Raw genomic sequence first — 27,357 nt, 5'->3', positions numbered from 1 at the left:
GGGAGACACAGTTCATCCTGGTACTAGTGGTAGAAACTAAGAAAGTAGTGACAGAAAAGGAAGGGAGACACAGTTCATCCTGGTACTAGTGGTAGAAACTAAGAAAGAAGTGACAGAAAGGGAAGGGAGACACAGTTCATCCTGGTACTAGTGGTAGAAACTAAGAAAGAAGTGACAGAAAAGGAAGGGAGACACAGTTCATCCTGGTAGAAACTAAGAAAGTAGTGACAGAAAAGGAAGGGAGACACAGTTCATCCTGGTACTAGTGGTAGAAACTAAGAAAGTAGTGACAGAAAGGGAAGGGAGACACAGTTCATCCTGGTACTAGTGGTAGAAACTAAGAAAGTAGTGACAGAAAAGGAAGGGAGACACAGTTCATCCTGGTACTAGTGGTAGAAACTAAGAAAGAAGTGACAGAAAGGGAAGGGAGAGACAGTTCATCCTGGTAGAAACTAAGAAAGAAGTGACAGAAAGGGAAGGGAGACACAGTTCATCCTGGTAGAAACTAAGAAAGTAGTGACAGAAAGGGAAGGGAGACACAGTTCATCCTGGTACTAGTGGTAGAAACTAAGAAAGTAGTGACAGAAAAGGAAGGGAGACACAGTTCATCCTGGTAGAAACTAAGAAAGTAGTGACAGAAAGGGAAGGGAGACACAGTTCATCCTGGTACTAGTGGTAGAAACTAAGAAAGTAGTGACAGAAAAGGAAGGGAGACACAGTTCATCCTGGTACTAGTGGTAGAAACTAAGAAAGTAGTGACAGAAAGGGAAGGGAGACACAGTTCATCCTGGTACTAGTGGTAGAAACTAAGAAAGTAGTGACAGAAAGGGAAGGGAGACACAGTTCATCCTGGTACTAGTGGTAGAAACTAAGAAAGTAGTGACAGAAAAGGAAGGGAGACACAGTTCATCCTGGTACTAGTGGTAGAAACTAAGAAAGTAGTGACAGAAAAGGAAGGGAGACACAGTTCATCCTGGTACTAGTGGTAGAAACTAAGAAAGAAGTGACAGAAAGGGAAGGGAGACACAGTTCATCCTGGTAGAAACTAAGAAAGTAGTGACAGAAAAGGAAGGGAGACACAGTTCATCCTGGTACTAGTGGTAGAAACTAAGAAAGTAGTGACAGAAAGGGAAGGGAGACACAGTTCATCCTGGTACTAGTGGTAGAAACTAAGAAAGCAGTGACAGAAAAGGAAGGGAGACACAGTTCATCCTGGTACTAGTGGTAGAAACTAAGAAAGTAGTGACAGAAAAGGAAGGGAGACACAGTTCATCCTGGTACTAGTGGTAGAAACTAAGAAAGAAGTGACAGAAAGGAAGGGAGACACAGTTCATCCTGGTACTAGTGGTAGAAACTAAGAAAGTAGTGACAGAAAAGGAAGGGAGACACAGTTCATCCTGGTACTAGTGGTAGAAACTAAGAAAGTAGTGACAGAAAGGAAGGGAGACACAGTTCATCCTGGTACTAGTGGTAGAAACTAAGAAAGTAGTGACAGAAAAGGAGGGAGACACAGTTCATCCTGGTAGAAACTAAGAAAGTAAGTGGACAGAAAAGGAAGGGAGACACAGTTCATCCTGGTACTAGTGGTAGAAACTAAGAAAGTAGTGACAGAAAGGAAGGGAGACACAGTTCATCCTGGTAGAAACTAAGAAAGAAGTGACAGAAAGGGAAGGGAGACACAGTTCATCCTGGTACTAGTGGTAGAAAACTAAGAAAGTAGTGACAGAAAAGGAAGGGAGACACAGTTCATCCTGGTACTAGTGTAGAAACCTAAGAAAGTAGTGACAGAAAGGGAAGGGAGGACACAGTTCATCCTGGTACTAGTGGTAGAAACTAAGAAAGTAGTGACAGAAAAGGAAGGGAGACACAGTTCATCCTGTAGTTAGAAACTAAGACAGTAGTGACAGAAAAGGAAGGGAGACACAGTTCATCCTGGTATGTAGAAACTAAGAAAGTAGTGACGAAAAGGATGGGAGATCAGTTACATCCTTAGGAAACTCACAAGTTACAGAAAAGCAAACAGAAGTGAGCATAGTTAATCCTGTTGAACTAACATAGATTTACAGAATACAAGGTGTGACCCCAGTGATATCGGTACTGTTGGCAGAAACTAAGAAATTAGTGACAGAAGAGGCAATGCAAGCAACAAACTGTTTCATCCTGGTAACTATGTCAGGAGAGACTGAAATCTGGACTGCCAAGCTAGATGACACATGAGGGAATGAGGGATAAGTTCTCCAGGGTTGCTCAGTTGAACGGCAAAATTCTAGTTGCCTGCAGAAAGGAAGAGGGCACAGCTTCACTCCAGAATAGCGACAACACTAAATAGAGGACACAAAAGGGTGGGACACAGTTCCATCTGTGTACTAGTTAGACAACTAAGAAAGAGATTGCACAGAAAGAGCAGTACTCACCAATGTTATTGTTTTGGATTAGATAGACTGAATGAAAGAGTGACAAACAAGAGGGTAGACACTCAGATTCGGTCACTGTGTACTAGCGTTAGTAATAAAAGTGTACGACGTGAGGACAGCGAGAGCACAACTTTGGCCATCAGCGTACTAGGCTGTAGGAACTAGAAAGCAGGTGACAGAAAGAGGGAGACCTCATCTGGTTAGTGGTAAAACCTAAAGTAGGACATAACAACGGGGAGACAGTTCAGTTATCTGGTAAGCGTAGAACCTAGGAAATGAAGACGAAAGAACGGATCACACAGAGTTCTATCACTGATTTCAGTGGTAGAACCTAAGAAAGACAGTGCGCAAAAGGCATGAAGGGAGAACTCACATTTCTCTGGTATACTTAGGGAACGTAGATCATCTAAATATAACAGTATAAGGAAGGTGAACAGGCATTACAGCCTAGGTCAGAGTAAAACAAGAAGTCAGTGACAGAAAGGGAAGGGAGACACAGTTCATCTGGTACTAGTGTGTTAAGAAACTAAGAAAGTAGTGACAGAAAGGGAAGGGAGACACAGTTCATCCTGGTAGAAACTAAGAAAGTAGTGACAGAAAAGGAAGGGAGACACAGTTCATCCTGGTACTAGTGGTAGAAACTAAGAAAGTAGTGACAGAAAGGGAAGGGAGACACAGTTCATCCTGGTAGAAACTAAGAAAGAAGTGACAGAAAGGGAAGGGAGACACAGTTCATCCTGGTACTAGTGGTAGAAACTAAGAAAGAAGTGACAGAAAGGGAAGGGAGACACAGTTCATCCTGGTACTAGTGGTAGAAACTAAGAAAGTAGTGACAGAAAAGGAAGGGAGACACAGTTCATCCTGGTATTAGTGGTAGAAACTAAGAAAGTAGTGACAGAAAAGGAAGGGAGACACAGTTCATCCTGGTAGAAACTAAGAAAGTGAGGTTGAGAAGGACCTGGTAGTATTTATTGATAATGGACTATCCTTCAGGGAACAGATCTCACAGTCTACAGCAAAAGCAAACAGAATTGTTGGCATTATATGAAGATCCTTTGACCACCTGACACATCAGACCTTTGTACAATTATACAAGGCCCTTGTCTGACCACTAGTGGAATATGGTCACTGTGTCTGGCAGCCACAGCAGAAAACATTGTGCAGCGAAGTAGAGGATGTGCAATGCCAAGCAACAAAGCTGTTGTCATCCCTGAAGGATAAACTATATCAGGAGAGACTGAAAATTCTGAGACTGCCAAGCCTAGAACATCGACACCACTGAGGTGATATGATTGAGGTGTATAAGTACCTCCAGGGTTGCTACGAAGTTGAACGGCCAAAATTCTAGCTTGCCTGCGGAAGAGATCTACGAGGGCACAGCCTCAAGCTCCAGAAAAACCGACACAGGCTCTACATTAGAGGACATTTTTTTCAAACAGGGTTGTTTCCCTCTGGAACAGTTTGCCAAACAGCGTTGTAACTGCACCTTCCATCAACTTTTAAAAATCGACTTGATTGCCACAGGAAAGATTTGCCCACTTTGTACTCACCAAATTGTTATGTGGTTTTTGACTTTAACTGTTTCCCCATTACGGCCATGCTTTGAATGATAAGATGACATACAAGAGCCTGGTTAGACCACTCTTAGAATTCGGTCACTGTGTCTGGCAGTCTCAGTTAATTAAAGTCCCTCTGTAACGACGTTGAGGACATCCAGCGACGAGCCACAAAACTTCTGGGCCACATCAGCAAAAAGCCCTACCCTGAGAGACTGAGGATCTTGAGACTACCCAGCTTGGAGCACAGACGACAGAGGGGAGACCTGATCGAGGTGTATAAATACCTCAGTGGACATTACACCACTGGGAGACCACAGTTTCAGTTATCTGGCAAGCTGAACCTCTGAGGCAACTCTATGAAGCTGTCAAAGAACAGGATTCACCTCAACATCAGGGGTAGTTTCTTTTCACAGAGTGATTTCAGCATGGAATGAACTTCCAGATTGGGTATTCACAGCACCATCAGTCGCCGCCTTTAAAAGGCACCTTGACAGCCACTGGAAGAACCTGCCAGCCATTTATGACCCTCAGTGCATTCAATAGGCCTTAGGGAACTGCTAGCCATGCATGCTAAATATAACAGTTAACTTGGAACGTGAACAGGCCTGTAACAAGGCCTCAACCACGAGCAAGTCAAGTCAAGTCAAGTCAAGTCAATGGCAATGTAAATCATCACTTTTGCACACATACAAGAACAGTCTTGAAGTTGAATGCATAACAATTTTTAAGATATGGATTCATGATCTTGAACAAGATTGTCATTTACCATTGCCCTTTGACTGCGAAACCTATCATCTCTTCATTATATGCAACAGCAGAGCAGAAATGACAAATCACTGCTGTATGAAACTGCAGGAACATATGACTCGCCTCATTAAAAAAATTATTGTTGACATTGTGTTGCTGTTTAGTTTCATTCATTAAATGCAAACAAACCAAATGTGGGTGACAAAGATCTTGATGGGAAAAATTTGAATAGTGTTCAGAGGGAAATGATTTGATCTACAAAGCATAATGAATGTTGTTGTTTATCAAATGTGTATCAAGCATTATGTCCCCTCGTTTAAAGCTGTTGCATCCAAAATATGGCGGAGAGATGTTGAACAGTAGGGCAAACACTGTGACACAGTTCCCTTGCACCCCATACACCCCCACCTCCCCACACCCTCCATCCTCAGACACAGGTAATGCAAAACTTTGGGAGACTGTTGAAATGCTTACTTATCAATATCATGCACTCACTGCAGTGTGTTGAAACGTATGACATACTAAATATTATCATACTTACCACACAGTAGCACACACATGAGCTATATGCTCTCACACATTTTCTCGGTCTCTCTCAGTCTGTCTGTCTGTCTGTCTAACACACACATGCACACACATACACACACACACTTACACTCACACACACACACACACACACACACACAGAGACTTAAAGCATGTCTTGAACATTTCATATAATTCACAAGTTGTTTCCTTTTATACCTTTTATTATAAACAAAGATATTCTTGTTTGCTTCCAGATTTTGCATGTACCATGGCCTCAGTCAGAAAATTCAGAAAATACTACACCAAAGGAGACATTCTCCCATTTGAAGAAGACAACAGAAACGAGTTTAAAGGTCATCTCAACCTCTGCAAAGAAGAAATTCCAGTCTGGGCAAAGGGGAAAAAAACTGAAAGATCAACAAGGAAGCCTATATCAAGGTATGAGATTTTGTTTCAAGATACACATAACTTCAACAGAAAGATCAACTAGGAAGCCTATATCAAGGTATGAGCTTTTGTTTCAAGATACATATAACTTCAACAGAAAGATCAACTAGGAAGCCTATATCAAGGTATGAGCTTTTGTTTCAAGATACACATAACTTCAGCAGAAAGATCAACTAGGAAGCCTATATCAAGGTATGAGCTTTTGATTCAAGATACACATAACTTCAACAGAAAGATCAACTAGGAAGCCTGTATCAAGGTATGAGCTTTTGTTTCAAGATACACATAACTTCAACAGAAAGATCAACTAGGAAGCCTGTATCAAGATATCAGCTTTTGTTTCAAGATACATATAACTTCAACAGAAATATCAACTAGGAAGCCTATATCAAGGTATGAGATTTTGTTTCAAGATACATATAACTTCAACAGAAAGATCAACTAGGAAGCCTATATCAAGGTATGAGCTTTTGTTTCAAGATACACATAACTTCAACAGAAAGATCAACTAGGAAGCCTATATCAAGGTATGAGATTTTGTTTCAAGATACATATAACTTCAACAGAAAGATCAACTAGGAAGCCTGTATCAAGGTATGAGATTTTGTTTCAAGATACACATAACTTCAACAGAAAGATCAACTAGGAAGCCTGTATCAGGGTATGAGCTTTTGTTTCAAGATACATATAACTTCAACAGAAAGATCAACTAGGAAGCCTGTATCAAGGTATGAGCTTTTGTTTCAAGATACACATAACTTCAACAGAAAGATCAACTAGGAAGCCTGTATCAAGGTGTGAGCTTTTGTTTCAAGATACATATAACTTCACTGATGGTGACAGTGGCAAAAAGAAAGTAATTAATAATACCTTGCACAGTGAGAATCTCTTTCAAGATTTCTCATGAAATTTGAGCTAAATCTCAAAAGTTTTCTCTAACACTTACAGGAAAAAAGTTAGAAAAATCGAGAATGGAAAACTGAAATGAACTTCTTTTAAACTTTATAAAGGAAATTTGTTATCTGTTCCCCCCCCCCCCAAAAAAAAAAGAAAAAAAAAAAGAAGGGGGTGTGTCCCTGTAATCCCTGCTGTCATCTCAGTTGCATTGTTTGTGCTCTGATCTTTTCCATTCCACCTGCTAAGCCCCTGACTGATGATGATATTGATAACACATAGCATAGCTACGCCTTTGATTTGGCTCCAGTTCCAGTTATGAATATGAATCTCAAAATTTGTGAAGTACTAACCAATGCTTCATCATTATTCATGTCAGCTGGTCTGAAACTATGAATCTGAATACATGTGATCATGTAGTGTGGTGTATTGTTGAGAGTTTATATGAATGCAGGTGATTGTGTGTGGTTGAGTGTTGATCAGAAATATATATATCTGAATGCATGGTATTGTTATTGATGTTTGAATGCAGGTGGTTGTAAAATGTAAGTGTAGGTGTGTCATCCAGAAATGTGAATGCAGGTGGTTGTAAGTGTAGGTGTGTTGTCTACAAATGTGAATGCAGGTGGTTGTAAGTGTAGGGGTGTCGTCCAGAAATTTGAATACAGGTAATAGAAAGTGTAGGGGTGTCATCCAGAAATTTGAATACAGGTAATAGAAAGTGTAGGTATGTTGTCCAGAAATTTGAATACAGGTAATAGAAAGTGTAGGTGTGTCATCCAGAAATTTGAATACAGGTAATAGAAAGTGTAGGTGTGTTCAGTGTTGTCCAGAAATTTGAATACAGGTAATAGAAAGTGTAGGTGTGTTGTCCAGAAATTTGAATACAGGTAATAGAACGTGTAGGTGTGTTCAGTGTTGTCCAGAAATTTGAATACAGGTAATAGAAAGTGTAGGTATGTTGTCCAGAAATTTGAATACAGGTAATAGAAAGTGTAGGTATGTTGTCCAGAAATTTGAATACAGGTAATAGAAAGTGTAGGTATGTTGTCCAGAAATTTGAATACAGGTAATAGAAAGTGTAGATGTGTTGTCCAGAAATTTGAATGCAGGTAATAGAAAGTGTAGCTGTGTTGTCCAGAAATTTGAATACAGGTAATAGAAAGTGTAGGTGTGTCATCCAGAAATTTGAATACAGGTAATAGAAAGTGTAGGTGTGTTGTCCAGAAATTTGAATACAGGTAATAGAAAGTGTAGGTGTGTTGTCCAGAAATTTGAATACAGGTAATAGAAAGTGTAGGTGTGTTGTCCAGAAATTTGAATACAGGTAATAGAAAGTGTAGGTATGTTGTCCAGAAATTTGAATACAGGTAATAGAAAGTGTAGGTGTGTTGTCCAGAAATTTGAATGCAGGTAATAGAAAGTGTAGGTGTGTTGTCCAGAAATTTGAATACAGGTAATAGAAAGTGTAGGTGTGTCATCCAGAAATTTGAATACAGGTAATAGAAAGTGTAGGTGTGTTCAGTGTTGTCCAGAAATTTGAATACAGGTAATAGAAAGTGTAGGTATGTTGTCCAGAAATTTGAATACAGGTAATAGAAAGTGTAGATGTGTTGTCCAGAAATTTGAATGCAGGTAATAGAAAGTGTAGGTGTGTTGTCCAGAAATTTGAATGTAGGTAATAGAAAGTGTAGGTGTGTTGTCCAGAAATTTGAATGCAGGTAATAGAAAGTGTAGGTGTGTTGTCCAGAAATTTGAATACAGGTAATAGAAAGTGTAGGTGTGTCATCCAGAAATTTGAATACAGGTAATAGAAAGTGTAGGTGTGTTCAGTGTTGTCCAGAAATTTGAATACAGGTAATAGAAAGTGTAGGTATGTTGTCCAGAAATTTGAATACAGGTAATAGAAAGTGTAGCTGTGTTGTCCAGAAATTTGAATGCAGGTAATAGAAAGTGTAGGGAGAATTGGATTGAAGGAAAATGCCAGGACATAGAGGAAAACCTGACAAGAAACAACAGCAAGAAAGCCTACCAAGTTGTGAAAGAACTTACCAACACAAGGCAAGGTAGAACTATGTCCAACATCCAGACCAAGGATGGAAAATGTCTAACAGAAGAACAAGACATCCTAAAGCGATGGACAGAATACTGCTCAGAGCTATACAACATACAGACCACAGGTGATCCAGCAATACTGAATGTTCCACCAGCCACTGATAACAGTAATCACCCCATACTCCGTGAAGAAATAGAGGCAGCAATAGCATCGCTGAAAAAAGGGAAATCGGCAGGAGTGGACAACATCCCATCAGAACTGGTCCAAGCAGGGGGTGAAGTTATGATAGTTGTGCTAATGAAAATCTGCAACAAGATCTGGCAAACAGGGGAATGGCCCACACCGTGGACACAATCACTGATCATCACCCTCCCCAAAAAGGGCAATCTCCAGCAGTGTCAAAACTACCGCACCATCAGCCTGATTAGTCATCCCAGCAAAGTCATGTTGAAGATCCTGCTTAACAGACTGAAACCACAAGCAGAAAACATCATTGCTGAAGAACAGGCAGGTTTCAGACCAGGAAGGAGCACAACTGAACAAATCTTCAACTTGAGGTTGCTATGTGAGAGGTACCATCAACACCAACAAGACCTCTACCACGTCTTCATTGATTTTAAGAAGGCATTTGACAGGGTCTGGCATGCAGCTTTGTGGGCTACCATGAATCTGTACAACATCAACGCCAACCTGATCAGACTGATACAGCACCTCTATGACAAAGCCACCAGCGCCGTCTACCTCAACAATAGCATCGGGGACTGGTTCAGAACCACAGTCGGAGTGAGACAAGGCTGTCTACTCTCCCCAACACTCTTCAACATCTTCTTAGAAAGAATAATGACTGACGCACTGGAAGAGCATGTAGGAACAGTCAGCATAGGCGGCAGAACAATCACAAACCTACGTTTTGCCGACGACATTGATGGACTGGCTGGAAAAGAAGAAGAACTGGCAAGCCTGGTCAAACATCTAGACAAAGCCTCCACATCGTATGGAATGCAAATCAGTGCGGAGAAAACCAAACTGATGACTAACAACACCAACGGCATCAGCATTGACATCAAAGTCAACGACGAAAAGCTTAAAACAGTCCACAGCTTCAAATATCTGGGAGCAATCGTGTCAGATGAAGGATCTAAACCAGAAGTACTCTCGAGAATTGCCCAAACAACAATGGCACTCAACAAGCTGAACACCATCTGGAACAACAAAAACATCGCTCTCAGCTCAAAAATCAGACTGATGCGTTCCCTGGTTATATCAATATTGCTCTACGCCTGCGAGACTTGGACCCTGACTGCAGACATCGAGAGAAGAATCCAAGCTGTCGAGATGAGATGCTTTCGTAGACTACTTGGCATCTCCTACAGAGACCACATCACTAACACGGAAGTGAAGAACAGAATCAAGCAAAGTATTGGACCCTACGAAGACCTTCTGTCCATAGTGAAAAAACGCAAACTTAGGTGGTATGGACACATCTCCCGATCATCTGGTCTTGCCAAAACGTTCCTGCAAGGCACCGTACAAGGAGGCAGAAGGAGAGGACGGCAGAAGAAGAGATGGGAAGACAACATCCGGGGGTGGACAGGCTTGACGCTCGGTGACGCCCTGAGGAAATCAGAAAACCGTGAAGAGTGGAGAGGGGTGGTGGCCAGGTCAGCAGCGGTGCCCCAACGGTCTGAACCCAGACTACGGGAGAGGTGAAGGTGAAGGTGAATAGAAAGTGTAGCAGTGTTGTCCAGAAATTTGAATACAGGTAATAGAAAGTGTAGGTGTGTCATCCAGAAATTTGAATACAGGTAATAGAAAGTGTAGGTGTGTTGTCCAGAAATTTGAATACAGGTAATAGAAAGTGTAGGTGTGTTGTCCAGAAATTTGAATGTAGGTAATAGAAAGTGTAGGTGTGTTGTCCAGAAATTTGAATACAGGTAATAGAAAGTGTAGGTGTGTTGTCCAGAAATTTGAATGTAGGTAATAGAAAGTGTAGGTGTGTTGTCCAGAAATTTGAATGCAGGTAATAGAAAGTGTAGGTGTGTTGTCCAGAAATTTGAATGTAGGTAATAGAAAGTGTAGGTGTGTTGTCCAGAAATTTGAATGCATTCCTGAACTCTGGGACCGGTGGCATGGTGTTCTTGGGAGTTGTAGACGATGGAAAAATTCTGGGCTTCATGATGACTGTTTTACAGGTGTGTGAGTTCAGGTTGTTTTTTTCTTGAATTTTTCTTTCTTTTGCTGCCTCTCTCTCTCTCTCTTGAGCTCCTTCTATATCTCCCTGTCTGTCTGTCTCTCACTGAGTCATTCTTTTTCTTTTTTCCTGTGTTTTTGTGAACATTTGAGTCGAACAATTTTAGATGTGTAAAAAATTACAGGGACTGTTGTGCTTCTACACATTTTTTCCATGTTTTTCCCCCATTTCAGATCATTGTAAACTGTAAGTCTGAGAAATTTGACTTAACAATAACAGTAATCTACATTTGTTTGTCTGTAATGACTGGTGGTAAGGTGTCAGACCCTGTCTTCTTGAAAACTAGAATCAGTTCTTTTTTTTTTGCTACGCTGAGTTCCAAGTTGAAGTGCTTCATCCCTGTATCTTGAGGACATGAGATGGTATTAGGGTCAGCAGCTTTTCTCAGTTTCAGGCAACTGAGTGGTGCCTGACTTCATTCTTTGAATTGTGAAAGGGGGAATGGGGGTGGGGGGGTGGGGGGTGTAATATTGGGTGCAACAACATCAGAAAATGATAAGGTTTTGACAGATCTTGAGTAAAACGTATTTTGTGTGTGTGTGAAGTTTGCAGACAACATTTTGTGGGTTGTTATGTAGTTAGTGATTTTTTTCAGTCAATCTGTTTGTTTGATTCTGACTCGAGTTGTTTTATAATCTGATTCATGAAAAGTTATAGATATCTTTTTCCATGTTAATTTTTTTGCCTAGCAATCACATTACACCAAAGTTTACCATTTTCAAAAATATTTGGATAGGTTTTGTTGGATACACACGCTAGCATTTATATTAAGGTAACCTGGTGAGCATAATATTTACGAAATGATTTAGCTGGTTTCTGAGTTTTATGCTTAGAATTTGTGTGTGTGCATGTATGTGTGTGGTTGTAAAACATACAGGCTAGATGCTACTGTCATTTTGTTCTATGTTAAGTTTATTTTTTTAATCCCTTGGGCTCTCATCGCCTTCATCAGTGATCTGAGCAAACAGACAATATGCTGCTGTTATTCTTAGTGTTTGAGGAAGAGGCAAAGTGCAACTGTCATTGTCAGTGTTTGAGGACAAGGCAAGATGTTAGTGTCATTTTAAGTGTTCTGAAAAACAGGCAAGATACTACTGTCAATCTAAGTGTTCTGAGGAACAGCCAAGATGATTCTGTCATTGTCAGTGTTTGAGGTAAAGGCAAGATGTTAGTGTCATTTTAAGTGTTCTGAAAAACAGGCAAGACACTACTGTCAATCTAAGTGTTCTGAGAAACAGCCAAGATGATTCTGTCATTGTCAGTGTTTGAGGAAAAGGCAAGATGTTAGTATCATTTTAAGTGTTCTGAGGAACAGCCAAGATGATTCTGTCATTGTCAGTGTTCTCAGGAGAGATTGTGACAAACCACCAAAATACACTTGTCAGCAAGTTCAAACTTGCATGTTCTGATTAAAAGAAACTTTCTGCTGCAAATGGTGCGTGGTTTGTGCAGAGAGACCACTTTGTGAAGGCGCTGGATGATGTGTTTTCTCGGTACAAGCCGAAGGTGAATCCCCACCAGTACAGCGTCCACTTCACACCAGTCTTCAACAAGGCCACCTCCACTGAGGAGATAGGGGAGCGACTGGTGCGCATTGAAAGGTAAGGGGAGCGACTGGTGGGCATTGAAAGGTAAGGGGAGCGACTGGTGCGCATTGAAAGGTAAGGGCAGCGACTGGTGCGCATTGAAAGGTAAGGGGAGCGACTGGTGCGCGTTGAAAGGTAAGGGCAGCGACTGGTGCGCGTTGAAAGGTAAGGGGAGCGACTGGTGCGCGTTGAAAGGTAAGGGGAGCGACTGGTGCGCGTTGAAAGGTAAGGGGAGCGACTGGTGCGCATTGAAAGGTAAGGGGAGCGACTGGTGCGCATTGAAAGGTAAGGGAAAGGGAAGAGTGAATGAACTTGATGGATGAATGCATGTTTATATAACTATTATATGTATGTATGCATTGTGATTTGTGTGTGTGTTTTATCTTCAGTTTAATGTCTATTCACTATAAGTGTTTTTAGACGGAAAGGAGTAATGGATAAAGGAAAGGGAATGCATGTGAATATTAGTGTAAAAAGGTATTCATGTTATGTATCAGAGGAAAAGTATATTATAAGAAAAAGGTCTAAAGAGAGATTGTGGTGTGTATTGAATGAGGTGTCATGGGAAGGAGAATATGTATATGCATATCAACAAGTATTAACCTACAACAATGTAAATATAAATAACAACTTTAATTATAACACATCAAAGGAGGATACCATCTGGACTGCAGTTTAAAATTTCCGAAAACATTCTAAGCAATGAATAATCATTCAAAATCTTTTCAGTGGCTAATGAAATATTGGAAGAAAAGTCATCAACTACATCTTTAGGAATTAACTGTCTTATGCTCGGACAATGAATGAGTAGATGACTTACATTTATATGCTTACCACATATACATTTTTTATTTTTAGAAAATTTGTATGAAAGGCATTTAAACGAATTCTATACATTAGACTTGTAGTTTGTCTTGAATGTGCTGCTGGTGTCAAATTTAGAAAATTGGGATTAGCTGCATTCTTTGTGTTTGTACAACATTGGTAATATTGATTATTTGAATCTATAAGTAATTTCTTAAATCGATTTCTAGATACATTTTCTATACAGCTAATGCATTCATGTAGATCTAACTGGATGTCAAGTTGTATTGCGCCTTCGAAATTATGTGCTGCTCTTCTAGCTGCTTGGTCTACCCACTCATTTGAAGATATTCCACAGTGCGAAGGTACCCAACAGAAAGTTATTTTAATGCCCTGTTTTGTCAGTTGGTGAATAATATGTTTTATTTCCATTGTCATCTCAATTCGCTTCTTTGAATTTGGAGATTCTATAGTTTGTAATACTGACTTCAAGTCTACACATAATAGAATTTCACTGACAGTTTTCGGAATGTCTGAAATATAATTTAAGGCCATAAGTATGGCTATAAGTTCAGCTGTGAAAATGGAATATTGTCTACCAATATAGTATAATTTTTCTATTCTAAATGAAGGAATTACAAAAGCTGCTCCTGAATTACCATCTTCTAGTGTGTGTGTGTGTGTGTGTGTGTGTGTGTGTGTGTGTGTGTGTGTGTGTGTGTGTTTACTAGGTTTATTTTGGTGTGTATATATATATGTATGTTACATTGATGTGTGTGTTTGTGTGTGTGTGTGTGTGTGTGTGTGTGCATGTGCTTGCATAGGGGGTGGGTATAGTCTTTAGATATGTATGTTTGAATCTATGTACGTATATATATGCATTGTGTTTATGTGTGTTTATAGTTTGCTAGATACATGTTTGCATGTATATATGTAACAAAAGAAATGCCTTGAGATACAGACTTGCTGATATTTACAGTTCAGTTTTTGTGTGTGTTTTTTTGCTGAGAAGAAATGCCATTGATGTACACACTTGGTGATATTTACAGTTCAGTTTTTTGCTGAGAAGAAATGCCATTGATGTACACACTTGCTGATATTTACAGTTCAGTTTTTTTGTGTTTTTTGCTGAGAAGAAATGCCTTTGATGTACACACTTGCTGATATTTACAGTTCAGTATTTTGCAGAGAAGAAATGCCATTGATGTACACACTTGCTGATATTTACAGTTCATTTTTTTGTTGTTGCTGAGAAGAAATGCCTTTGATGTACACACTTGCTGATATTTACAGTTCAGTATTTTGCAGAGAAGAAATGCCATTGATGTACACACTTGCAGATATTTACAGTTCAGTTTTTTGCTGAGAAGAAATGCCTTTGATGTACACACTTGCAGATATTTACAGTTCTTTTTGTTTTTGCAGAGAAGAAATGCCATTGATGTACACACTTGCTGATATTTACAGTTCTTTTTGTTTTTGCAGAGAAGAAATGCCTGCCATGTACAAAGGCCGGGAGCACATCCTTAGAGACAGCAACTTCTGCTGGTGTGACAAGGATTCTGTAGCCAACCTCAACCTCACTGTGAGTGTGTGAGATTCAAAATTGAAACAGTTTAACCACTTGAGCAACATGCTTATATCAACACATGAAAAACACAACCTCACCCCCCTCCCTTCCTTCCATATATACATTCATGCTATTTACAACCTTCCCCCCCACATTTTAAGGAATACACAACAAAGAAATCTACTGGTGTACACATGCACACTCTTGGTGGTCTGCTAGTGAGGATCGTAGTTATGAAAGTCAAAGTTATCAGTTCGATTTCGTAATCAGGAAGAGAAAGAGAGAGATGCAGGCAGACAGAGACCGAGCAAAAGATGAGGGAGAATGAGGGAGAGTGACAGAAATGTATGATTCAAGTACTGTCGATCAATTTAACTGTGTGAACAGTTCATTCAAAGTACAGTTTCATCAACAATTCAGTTCGTGAGTGTGTGTGTGTGTTATAGAGAGTTGATATGCTAAAAGCTGGTTGGCTTGTTGAAATGTTTGGTCGGAAGCACTCTTCTTTACAGTGTTATTTTAAAAAATGGCTTGGCTTTGCAAACGTCGTTCATCCAGTTCAACTGGCTCTCCAACAACAAATATGAGAAAGTAGTTTTTTTGCTGAGATGAAAATCATGTCTGTCACTCATGTGTACATGTTTGTGTGTGTTTAAACATGTGTTGGTGTGATTTTGTTACTTGTTTGATATTGTTTGACATGGTGTGTTGTGTGACACTTAAGGTTTGTTTTGCATTGTTTGACATGGTGTGTTGTGTGACACTTAAGGTTTGTTTTGCATTGTTTGACATGGTATGTTGTGTGACACTAAAGGTTTGTTTTGCATTGTTTGACATGGTATGTTGTGTGACACTTAAGGTTTGTTTTGCATTGTTTGACATGGTGTGTTGTGTGACACTTAAGGTTTGTTTTGCATTGTTTGACATGGTGTGTTGTGTGACACTTAAGGTTTGTTTTGCATTGTTTGACATGGTATGTTGTGTGACACTTAAGGTTTGTTTTGCATTGTTTGACATGGTATGTTGTGTGACACTTAAGGTTTGTTTTGCATTGTTTGACATGGTGTGTTGTGTGACACTTAAGGTTTGTTTTGCATTGTTTGACATGGTATGTTGTGTGACACTTAAGGTTTGTTTTGCGTTGTTTGACATGGTGTGCTGTGTGACACTTAAGGTTTGTTTTGGGTTGTTTGACATGGTGTGTTGTGTGACACTTAAGGTTTGTTTTGCATTGTTTGACATGGTATGTTGTGTGACACTTAAGGTTTGTTTTGCATTGTTTGACATGGTGTGTTGTGTGACACGACACTTAAGGTTTGTTTTGCATTGTTTGACATGGTATGTTGTGTGACACTTAAGGTTTGTTTTGCATTGTTTGACATGGTGTGTTGTGTGACACTTAAGGTTTGTTTTGCATTGTTTGACATGGTGTGTTGTGTGACACTTAAGGTTTGTTTTGCATTGTTTGACATGGTGTGTTGTGTGACACTTAAGGTTTGTTTTGCATTGTTTGACATGGTGTGTTTTTGTCACGTGTAGTGTATGTATTTGTGCTGTTGTCACTATTTTTAATATTTTTTTAATTCTACATACTTTACAGTGACCCACTGGTGCAGACTATACAGCAAGGGTCTTCTGATTCCTTGTCCTGTGCAAAGTGAAGGGGGAAAATGAAAGTAGTGTCACTATTATTGATTGTAAATATGTGTATGTCCTTCTGAAATTAACTTCCCTACCATATTTGTCATGCTGAACCAAAAATCTCAGTCAGTCAAATCTGCCTTCAGAACAATTTCTGTACAAATTGATTTTCACAGATGTCTAGGTATTGGCGTGGTGTGTGTGTGTGCTTTGCCATTGACCCATTGCATTCATTTTTGCTTTTAAGCCTTGATTAAAGTGTTAATCATTTTTTGTAACCACCCATATTTATGATAAATGTTAACACTTTGGGCTCCTGTACAAAGAAGGTAGAGCACACAAATATTGATTATATATATTATTGTTATGTTATATTCTGTTTATACATGCTTGATCATGAGCCCATGCATTCATGTGTTTGCCAAATTGCGCACATGAAATTTTCATCATAATAGGTATTTTGTTGAATAATATATGTTGCCCATGATATTTTAACCTTCTCAATAATGTAGCATGGCAGAAGTGCTATTGTTGGTGTGTACTGCCCTGTGAGGATGGGGGTGTGATCTGCTGTGTCTGTTGGTGCCGGAGTTTGTGTGTAGCAGGATGTAAATGTTGGCTTACCTTGCTTTTCTGTTTCAGTGACATGTGGTTTTTCTTGCCTTGTCAACATTGACTGGATTAAGTTATTGTGTTGCATGGATGATTATGTTCACTTTGAAATGCCTGAATAGTAATCTAGATTAAAAATAATTTGGGCGGGGTGGGTTGGAGACCGGATTTATTTTCCTTCACAAAAATGTTTGCTTTTGTTGTGTATCTCCAGTAGTTTTTGTGCTTGATTTAAAACAATATATATTACCTCTAAATCATGAAAATTCCTAGGCAAGGGGAGAGCACTTATACAAAATTCTCTGGCACTGAACAGGTTACTATATTTGATGTTGCATATGACTGAGCCAAAAGACACATTTGAAAACCAAAAACTTGTATCATATCTTGTCTTAAAAACATTTTGTGGTTGGTTCCCTTCTCCAGAGCAGCGAGGGGCAGGAGTATGTGGTGGAGGTGGTGATCCACCCCTGGGACCCCTCTGACCCCCGCAACCCCAGTGTGGGTCAGGGTGCGCTCAAGTTCCAGCCGTACTATTCTGATGAGGATGGCCGGGTATACTTCAGGCGCCAGGCCAGTGTGGTGCAGGTAGCTTGTTTATTTATTTACTTAGCATTTATTCATTTACCATACCTTTCGGCGTAGAAGGCGGTTTGTTTTTTTCTGGTTCAAATCTGACCTCTGCATCTTTTGACTGCATGCGCCATGTCTGTGTGTGAAAAGTGAATTCTGACCAGCATGTGAAGCCACCAGTCACAACAAACTCAAGGTATGACATTGTTGATAACAGTAAACCATCACCATCTTGCTGAACAGTGACATTTCAGTCTTACCACTGCTCCATTTAACATGCTTCATGTTTACCTTAGATTCAGATTGAAACCAACTTGAATATTACACCAAATTTCAACTGAATGTGATCTTCATGTCTTGAAACTTTGACTGAAACATGATATGGTTGGTGAAGAGCTTCAGTTTCAGTTTCAGTAGCTCAAGGAGGCGTCACTGCGTTCGGACAAATCCATATACGCTACACCACATCTGCCAAGCAGATGCCTGACCAGCAGCGTAACCCAACGCGCTTAATCAGGCCTTGAGGGGAAAAAAAAAAGAAAAAAAAAGGTGAATAAATGATAGATAAGCTTACACAAAGAAATAAATAAATAATAACTATAATGTAAAAAAACCAAAAACAAACAAACAAACAAACAAAACCCCCCCCCAAAAAAAAACAATGATGATAAATAAGCAAATAGATGTAAAACACGAAGACACACATTCACATATACACCCACACATCCATAACAGATATGCACCGAACATGCAGTTTCAGAGATATGAAAGCACAGTCAAATACATATAAACGTACATGAGCTCCAACACACACACACACACCACACACATTACCCTGCACCTCCTCTACCTCCCTCCTCCACACACTCATTTCTAGTCTACGTATCACAGCTTCCATGGCACACACACACACACACACACACACACACACACACACACACAGATGAACACTTACTTGTACAAGCACACACACATATGCCCATATCTCCACACACATATATACAAAGATATATATATATATATATATACGTTCCAATATCCTGTTGCTCCCACAGTGTAGGCATGCATACGCTCACATACCATATCCTCTACCCCACCTCCCCCCGCACCCCCACCTCCCCCTCACACACACACACACACACACACACACACGCACGTGCACAGAACTCTACTGACACTTGTGTACACTTATACTCTCGCGCATGCACAAAAGCACTCAAAAAAAAAAACCCCACACATGCACACAAACACACACATACACGCACAGAGGCTGCCACTGATTGGCCGCAAGAGGGATGGGAAATGATCTCTGATGCCAAGAACGTGGCGTCTAGTGTGTTGCTCAGTCTGTTGTATTTGGAAATGCCCACAGAGACTCTGTTCCGTTTTGAAGAAATTTGCGCAATGTTGGTTTGGAAATGATGCCGATATTTGTTTGATTTGCAAAGCATCGTGCTCTACCTTTCATGTTAGACTTACGGCCACTCCCTCTCTCTGCTTTTATTTCTTTGAGGCGATCGATGGTGTGATGGCCTTGTACCTGTTCTTTTTGATATTCTTTGACATTTCTGAGGATTTCCGATTTTCCTAGATGTAGGCCGCTCGTTGGTGTTGCGTTACCAGCAAGTCTGTCAGCTCGCTCATTTCCCTTAACACCTCCATGTCCCGGGCAGTATGACCATGTGAGTTTTTTAATCTGAAAGTTGCGCATTGCCTTATGCCACTCTGGGCTTCCCATTCCGTTTTCAATTTTCTGTATGAGGTTCATTGAGTCGGTTAGAATCATGGCATGTTGGTTTCCGGGCGTATGGATGGACGATAGCCACTGGAGGGCATGTGTCACAGCTTCAACTTCCATCGTTAGGCTGGAGGTTGTGACTTTGTAGGCAGCATTCTCTTCCCTAACTGTTTTTCCATTTTGTTTCGCAGTGAATCCCCAACCGGATTGGTCTTTGGTGACTGAGCCATATGTGTATATGATGATGTCCTCTTCTTTACTGTTTTCTTCTATGAGTAGTTTCACTTCCGCATCAGTTTTGCCCTCTGGCCATTCCCGACAATGTCTTCCTAGAGTGGGTGAAATGGCTGTGTTGAATAGATGGTTGAGGTTTTCGGGGTTTTTCTCCCATTCTTTTGTTTCTTTCAGGTCTTGTAGTCGGCATACTAGCTGGATTGTGTCTTCTGCTTGCCCCATCCATGATCTTCCTCGTCCTAGGCGGCTGCCTTTTGGTTCTTTGACTGCGTCATGCAGTGGGTTTTGAGGGTTTTCTAATGCTTTGAAGTAGGTCTTGACCTGTTCTAACTTGTTTCTGGCCTGCACTGAAGGAAGGTCAAGCAGGTATCGCATGGTTTCTGTGGGCGTGTCTTTTGTTGTTCCAAGGATCAGCCTCATAGCTTCATTTTGAACTCTTTCTAATTTTAGGAGGTTGCTTTGAGACGGTGTTGTCAGCCCAAGTCCGTAGTCGATCACACTGAGGATGAGTGATTGGTATAGCAGGAAGAGGTGGCGTTGTTCAATAGTTGAGCACACAAGCTCAACGACAGACTGATCCATGTGTTGGTTTTTGTTGTTGGAATAAGCGAATAAAACTTGCCTTGTGTAGTTCTTACAAGGTCATTTGGTCTTTCTACCCTTGTGTAGTTATTACAAGGTCATTTGGTCTTTCTACCCTTGTGTAGTTATTACAAGGTCATTTGGTCTTTCTACATTAGAAGATAAAAGGGATGCATCTGTGTATACGTGCAGACCTGGTGGATGATGTCTTGTTAGTATAGCGGCTGATGTATGGTGTTTGCACTGTGTGCCTTGTCTCTTGTTATCATTAGTGTAGAGCGGCTGATGTATGGTGTTTGCACTGTGTGCCTTGTCTCTTGTTATCATTAGTGTAGAGCGGCTGATGTATGGTGTTTGCACTGTGTGCTTTGTCTCTTGTTATCATTAGTGTAGAGCGGCTGATGTATGGTGTTTGCACTGTGTGCCTTGTCTCTTGTTATCACTAGTGTATAGTGGCTGATGTATGGTGTTTGCACTGTGTACCTTGTCTCTTGTTATCACTAGTGTATAGCGGCTGATGTATGGTGTTTGCACTGTGTGCCTTGTCTCTTGTTATCACTAGTGTAGAGCGGCTGATGCATGGTGTTTGCACTGTGTACCTTGTCTCTTGTTATCACTAGTGTAGAGCGGCTGATGTATGGTGTTTGCACTGTGTGCCTTGTCTCTTGTTATCATTAGTGTAGAGCGGCTGATGTATGGTGTTTGCACTGTGTGCCTTGTCTCTTGTTATCATTAGTGTAGAGCGGCTGATGTATGGTGTTTGCACTGTGTGCCTTGTCTCTTGTTATCACTAGTGTAGAGCGGCTGATGTATGGTGTTTGCACTGTGTGCCTTGTCTCTTGTTATCATTAGTGTAGAGTGGCTGATGTATGGTGTTTGCACTGTGTGCTTTGTCTCTTGTTATCACTAGTGTAGAGTGGCTGATGTATGGTGTTTGCACTGTGTGCTTTGTCTCTTGTTATCACTAGTGTAGAGCGGCTGATGTATGGTGTTTGCACTGTGTGCCTTGTCTCTTGTTATCATTAGTGTAGAGCGGCTGATGTATGGTGTTTGCACTGTGTACCTTGTCTCTTGTTATCACTAGTGTAGAGCGGCTGATGTATGGTGTTTGCACTGTGTGCCTTGTCTCTTGTTATCATTAGTGTAGAGCGGCTGATGTATGGTGTTTGCACTGTGTGCCTTGTCTCTTGTTATCATTAGTGTAGAGTGGCTGATGTATGGTGTTTGCACTGTGTGCCTTGTCTCTTGTTATCATTAGTGTAGAGCGGCTGATGTATGGTGTTTGCACTGTGTGCCTTGTCTCTTGTTATCACTAGTGTAGAGCGGCTGATGTATGGTGTTTGCACTGTGTGCCTTGTCTCTTGTTATCACTAGTGTAGAGCGGCTGATGTATGGTGTTTGCACTGTGTGCCTTGTCTCTTGTGTTTCCAGTACAGCCTGACCTCCATCGCCCAGGTCACCAAACAGGAGGTGAAGGAGAAGTATGGAGAGGAAATTAAAAGGTATCAGAATCAGCAGCAGGACAGTTGTGAGATTGTTGCCTTTTGCTGTTGCAGTTGTTCTAAGTGATGATGGTAGGGTGGTGGTTTTTTTTTTTTTTAGTTTTGTATTGTTTGTTTGTTTTTTCAGTTAAAAAAAAGAACAAAGGATGTGTTACTGATGATGGAGGCATGCTATGCGTGGTTGTGTGTGTGAGAGAGAGAGAGAGAGAGAGAAGATGTATGTATGTCCATAACCAATTTTTCATGCACTGTGTGATCATTTCCATTGAGAGTGAGGTGATTGGGACGGAGGAGGAGGAAGACATTGATTGGGCACTGTAGTTCTGAGAAGAGATCAAATGGAATTTGTGTTCATGTGATGAATAATGAAATGCTTTTCGGCATTGATCAGAAGTTTGCAGTGGGAATCGTTGGCAGGCAACACAAGAGTGTGTATTAATGGGGTGGTACCAGTCATGTCGCCTCATTGTTTTTTTATAGTAAGCAAACTTTTTGGTTATTTTTTTGGGGAGGGGGGGGGCGAGTGGTGCGGGGTGGTACGCCATGGTGTGTTCCAGCTGTGTATTTTGAAAGCTGTTGACATTTCCCGGGGGGGGAGGGGGGGGGGGGGTATGCCATGGTGTGTTCCAGCTGTATGTTTTGAAAGCTGTTGACATTTCCCTGGCTGTCATTGTCAGAATATTTAATGATACTGATGAAGAGAATGGTTTGGTGTCCTGTCTTCACTTTGGTATGCTGGGGTGTTTGAAGAGTCGCTTGTTTTGAAAGTGAGCACTCATTCGTTATGTTGCTGGAAATATGTTTTAACTCATCTCTCACTTTCTTTCTGTCGATGAGTGAGTGTGTTTCTGTATCTGTATCTCTTTCTATTTTTAACCTGCCCCACATGTTTCCTTGAAAAAATAATAATTTAAAAAACTGTTGTTTCAAGTTATAAATTTTGCTTTCTCTTTGATTTTCCACATTCGATGTTAAACAGAATTAAAGATTAATGTTAAGATAAGGGAGAATCTGATAATTTTTCAGCTTGTATGAATGGCCTTCAAATAAATGATTAGCCCAGCCAGCCAACTTAAAATTCCCCATTGTCTGTTGTTGATACGTATGTATGTTGGTGGAGGGTTGGAACTGGGTGTCTGAGAGACTGCAGATTGCTGCATGTTTGTCATGTATATAGAATAGAATAGAATATGTCTTTATTACCAAGTGTACCAGGGTCACAAGCAATATTGGGGGAGGGGGGATAGTACATAACAAGGTACGAACATAAATCGAAAAACAAACACAGATACAGTAGAAATTAGGATACATACAAGTGCATATCAATATAAAAACTTGTGCATACTCACACATGCATGCACTGCACACACATACACACACACATGCGCGTGTGCGTGCACACAAGTTTCAAGTTTTAATTATCCTTTCACCCCTATTGGAGTATGGAGGATTACAAAATAAACTTTTCATGCCCAGAACAAACATTTCCAAATACACAACAATGTCACATGAAAGTTGAGAAAACACAAATGTCTTTTAACTCTAAAAGTATAACTAGGCAACATTTGCAAATCTAATCATCTTACTTACAGCTAAAATGACTTTTTTGCCTCCTTTGCGCATATTACAAAAATTAAAAACTGATTTTGGAGACAAATATTTTTTAGGAACGTATCTATTTCGTAACTGATCATAATTGGGACATTCCATTATAAAATGAAACTCGTCACCAATCACAGACATGTCACAAACCTTACAAAGCCGTAACTCTCGTGGTATGCCATTGTGTCTCCCTGTTTCTATTGCCAGCTTATGATTACTACTTCGAAATCTGAAGAAGCTGATAACGTAATTATCAGGCCTTTGATTTATATATTTTTCTCTACCAAATCCACTTTTGAAATTTCGATAAAACAAACATTTACTACTCGCCTCTAGAACATGTCTCCATAGATTTATGAAAACTATCTCTCAAAGCAATGTTGACATTCTTGCAGAAAGATTCCCTCTCTAAGAAGAATTGAGCATCCCAAACACAGTCATACCCTGCTTCTATTAAAATTTGTCTGATACAACTCGTCCATTTTGAAGTATAAATACCATTTCGATATAAGTCAAGTAATATCAAATATATTTTCCCAGAATATTTTTCTGCACTTGATATCACTAAGCTGGTCCAAAATCGAAATAATCTTAATTTCACTAACACACTAATTGGATAAATACCAGTTTCTCCATAAACAATTTGGGTCATAGTATTTCTGTTCAGTTTGAACAAGCATTTCAAAAATTTCAATTCTGATTTTTCAAGTATATCTACATTTTCATAACCCCATATTTCTGCACCATACAACAAAATAGGAACAATCATAGACTGGTACATGTCCAGAATGATATGTAAAGGTAAATCTTGATTTCTGACTGACTGAAGTAACGAAAACATAGCTTTTTGGCCCTGTTCATAAATCATTTTTTTTAACTTTGTAAAAAGTTCTGTTTCTACTAAATTCGATGCCAAGATATTTAACAGAATTGACAACATCCAAACATGCATCACCAAACTTAAAAACAGGCTTTAGCTTGTTTGTAGAATTAAATATAATCACTTTAGTTTTCTTTACATTGACCACTAGTTTCCATTTTAAACAATATTTGTGAAAAAGATTGAGGGACTGTTGTAATCCTTCTTTCGTCTGTGAAAGTAAAATTGTGTCATCTCCATATGCATACAACAGTACAAATAATCACACACACAAACACACACACACACACACGCACACACACACACACACACACACACACACAGAGACACACATGCACACACAGACACACATGCACACACACACACACACACACACGTTTGAACAGAAGCTGCATATTACAAGTGGATGAGGCTGATGACTAGATCTTCAGGTAGATGGTTGTTGATTGCACAGTTCTAGTTATTCTAGTTAATATGTACGTATGTGTGTGTATGTGTGTGAATAGAATAAAATAGAATAAATTTAAATGTCATAAGACCTTAAGGTTTTTAAGACACTAGAACTTAAATGTGTGTAGTGTGTGTGTATGTGTGCATGCTTGTGTGAGTATTCATGTTTGTGTGGGTGTGCACAAGTTTGCTGAACCTGGCCTATGTTTTGCTTATATTGTGTTTCAATAATTTGCCTTTAGTGTGTCATTCCTTTTTGTTATACTGTATTTAATTATTTGTTTTCTGTGTCTTATTTATTTTTTGTCATTAAAGTTAAAAGTTCTAAACTTACCAATGGTAGACTTTCAAGGCCCTGACCAGCTTGTTGGATGTCTGTTGAAGTCATACATCTAATTCTTTTTTTTATATATTTTTCCTTTCTTTTAATGTTAAAAAAAAAAAAGCAGGAGTATGGAGTATATGGATCAGTCTACACGCTTTGACGCCTCCTTGACACTGAAAGTGAATGAAGTCACCTCCTTGACACTGAAAGTGAATGAAGTCACCTCCTTGACACTGAAAGTGAATGAAGTCACCTCCTTGACACTGAAAGTGAATGAAGTCACCTCCTTGACACTGAAAGTGAATGAAGTCACCTCCTTGACACTGAAAGTGAATGAAGTCACCTCCTTGACACTGAAAGTGAATGAAGTCACCTCCTTGACACTGAAAGTGAATGAAGTCACCTCCTTGACACTGAAAGTGAATGAAGTCACCTCCTTGACACTGACACTGAAAGTGAATGAAGTCACCTCCTTGACACTGAAAGTGAATGAAGTCACCTCCTTGACACTGAAAGTGAATGAAGTCACCTCCTTGACACTGACACTGAAAGTGAATGAAGTCACCTCCTTGACACTGACAATGAAAGCGAATGAAGTCACCTCCTTGACACTGACACTGAAAGCGAATGAAGTCACCTCCTTGACACTGACACCGAAAGTGAATGAAGTCACCTCCTTGACACTGACACTGAAAGCGAATGAAGTCACCTCCTTGACACTGACACTGAAAGCGAATGAAGTCACCTCCTTGACACTGAAAGTGAATGAAGTCACCTCCTTGACACTGACACTGAAAGCGAATGAAGTCACCTCCTTGACACTGAAAGTGAATGAAGTCACCTCCTTGACACTGAAACTGAAAGCGAATGAAGTCACCTTGACACTGAAACTGAAAGCAAATGAAGTCACCTCCTTGACACTGACACTGAAAGTGAATGAAGTCACCTCCTTGACACTGACACTGAAAGCGAATGAAGTCACCTCCTTGACACTGACACTGAAAGTGAATGAAGTCACCTCCTTGACACTGAAAGTGAATGAAGTCACCACCTTGACACTGACACTGAAAGCGAATGAAGTCACCTCCTTGACACTGACACTGAAAGTGAATGAAGTCACCTCCTTGACACTGACACTGAAAGCGAATGAAGTCACCTCCTTGACACTGACACTGAAAGCGAATGAAGTCACCTCCTTGACACTGACACTGAAACGAATGAAGTCACCTCCTTGACACTGAAAGTGAATGAAGTCACCTCCTTGACACTGACACTGAAAGTGAATGAAGTCACCTCCTTGACACTGACACTGAAAGCGAATGAAGTCACCTCCTTGACACTGACACTGAAAGCGAATGAAGTCACCTCCTTGACACTGACACTGAAAGCGAATGAAGTCACCTCCTTGACACTGACACTGAAAGTGAATGAAGTCACCTCCTTGACACCGAAAGTGAATGAAGTCACCTCCTTGACACTGACACTGAAAGCGAATGATGTCACCTCCTTGACATTGACACCGAAAGTGAATGAAGTCACCTCCTTGACACTGACACTGAAAGCGAATGAAGTCACCTCCTTGACACTGACACTGAAAGCGAATGATGTCACCTCCTTGACATTGACACTGAAAGCGAATGATGTCACCTCCTTGACATTGACACTGAAAGCGAATGATGTCACCTCCTTGACATTGACACTGAAAGCGAATGATGTCACCTCCTTGACATTGACACTGAAAGCGAATGATGTCACCTCCTTGACACTGACACTGAAAGCGAATGAAGTCACCTCCTTGACATTGACACTGAAAGTGAATGAAGTCACCTCCTTGACACTGAAAGTGAATGAAGTCACCTCCTTGACATTGACACTGAAAGGGAATGAAGTCACCTCCTTGACACTGACACTGAAAGCGAATGAAGTCACCTCCTTGACACTGAAAGTGAATGAAGTCACCTCCTTGACACTGACACTGAAAGCGAATGAAGTCACCTCCTTGACACTGAAAGTGAATGAAGTCACCTCCTTGACACTGAAACTGAAAGCGAATGAAGTCACCTTGACACTGAAACTGAAAGCAAATGAAGTCACCTCCTTGACACTGACACTGAAAGTGAATGAAGTCACCTCCTTGACACTGACACTGAAAGCGAATGAAGTCACCTCCTTGACACTGACACTGAAAGTGAATGAAGTCACCTCCTTGACACTGAAAGTGAATGAAGTCACCACCTTGACACTGACACTGAAAGCGAATGAAGTCACCTCCTTGACACTGACACTGAAAGTGAATGAAGTCACCTCCTTGACACTGACACTGAAAGTGAATGAAGTCACCTCCTTGACACTGACACTGAAA

At 40.3% G+C, this 27,357-nt stretch overlaps 1 protein-coding gene across 2 annotated transcripts in view; it reads left to right on the top strand.

Moving 5' to 3' along the window:
• Positions 1-27,357, top strand: part of LOC143290358 (schlafen-like protein 2) — a 30,265-nt gene that overhangs the window by 1,087 nt on the left and 1,821 nt on the right. Inside the window, exons 2-7 of one of the 2 annotated variants that reach the window (XM_076599729.1) lie at positions 5,503-5,686; positions 10,738-10,837; positions 12,349-12,497; positions 14,772-14,871; positions 17,536-17,697; positions 21,668-21,738. In XM_076599729.1, coding sequence (XP_076455844.1) covers positions 5,517-5,686; positions 10,738-10,837; positions 12,349-12,497; positions 14,772-14,871; positions 17,536-17,697; positions 21,668-21,738 — 752 coding nt within the window. In that variant the 5' untranslated portion in view covers positions 5,503-5,516. The remainder of the gene's footprint in view (positions 1-5,502; positions 5,687-10,737; positions 10,838-12,348; positions 12,498-14,771; positions 14,872-17,535; positions 17,698-21,667; positions 21,739-27,357) is intronic. The other variant, XM_076599739.1, reaches the window with a different exon arrangement.

Source organism: Babylonia areolata, chromosome 1 (genome assembly GCF_041734735.1).
Source record: "Babylonia areolata isolate BAREFJ2019XMU chromosome 1, ASM4173473v1, whole genome shotgun sequence".
Taxonomy (NCBI): Eukaryota; Metazoa; Mollusca; class Gastropoda; order Neogastropoda; family Buccinidae; genus Babylonia; species Babylonia areolata.
Note: the sequence above shows the minus strand (reverse complement) of the source record. Positions and strands in the feature narration are given on the sequence as shown.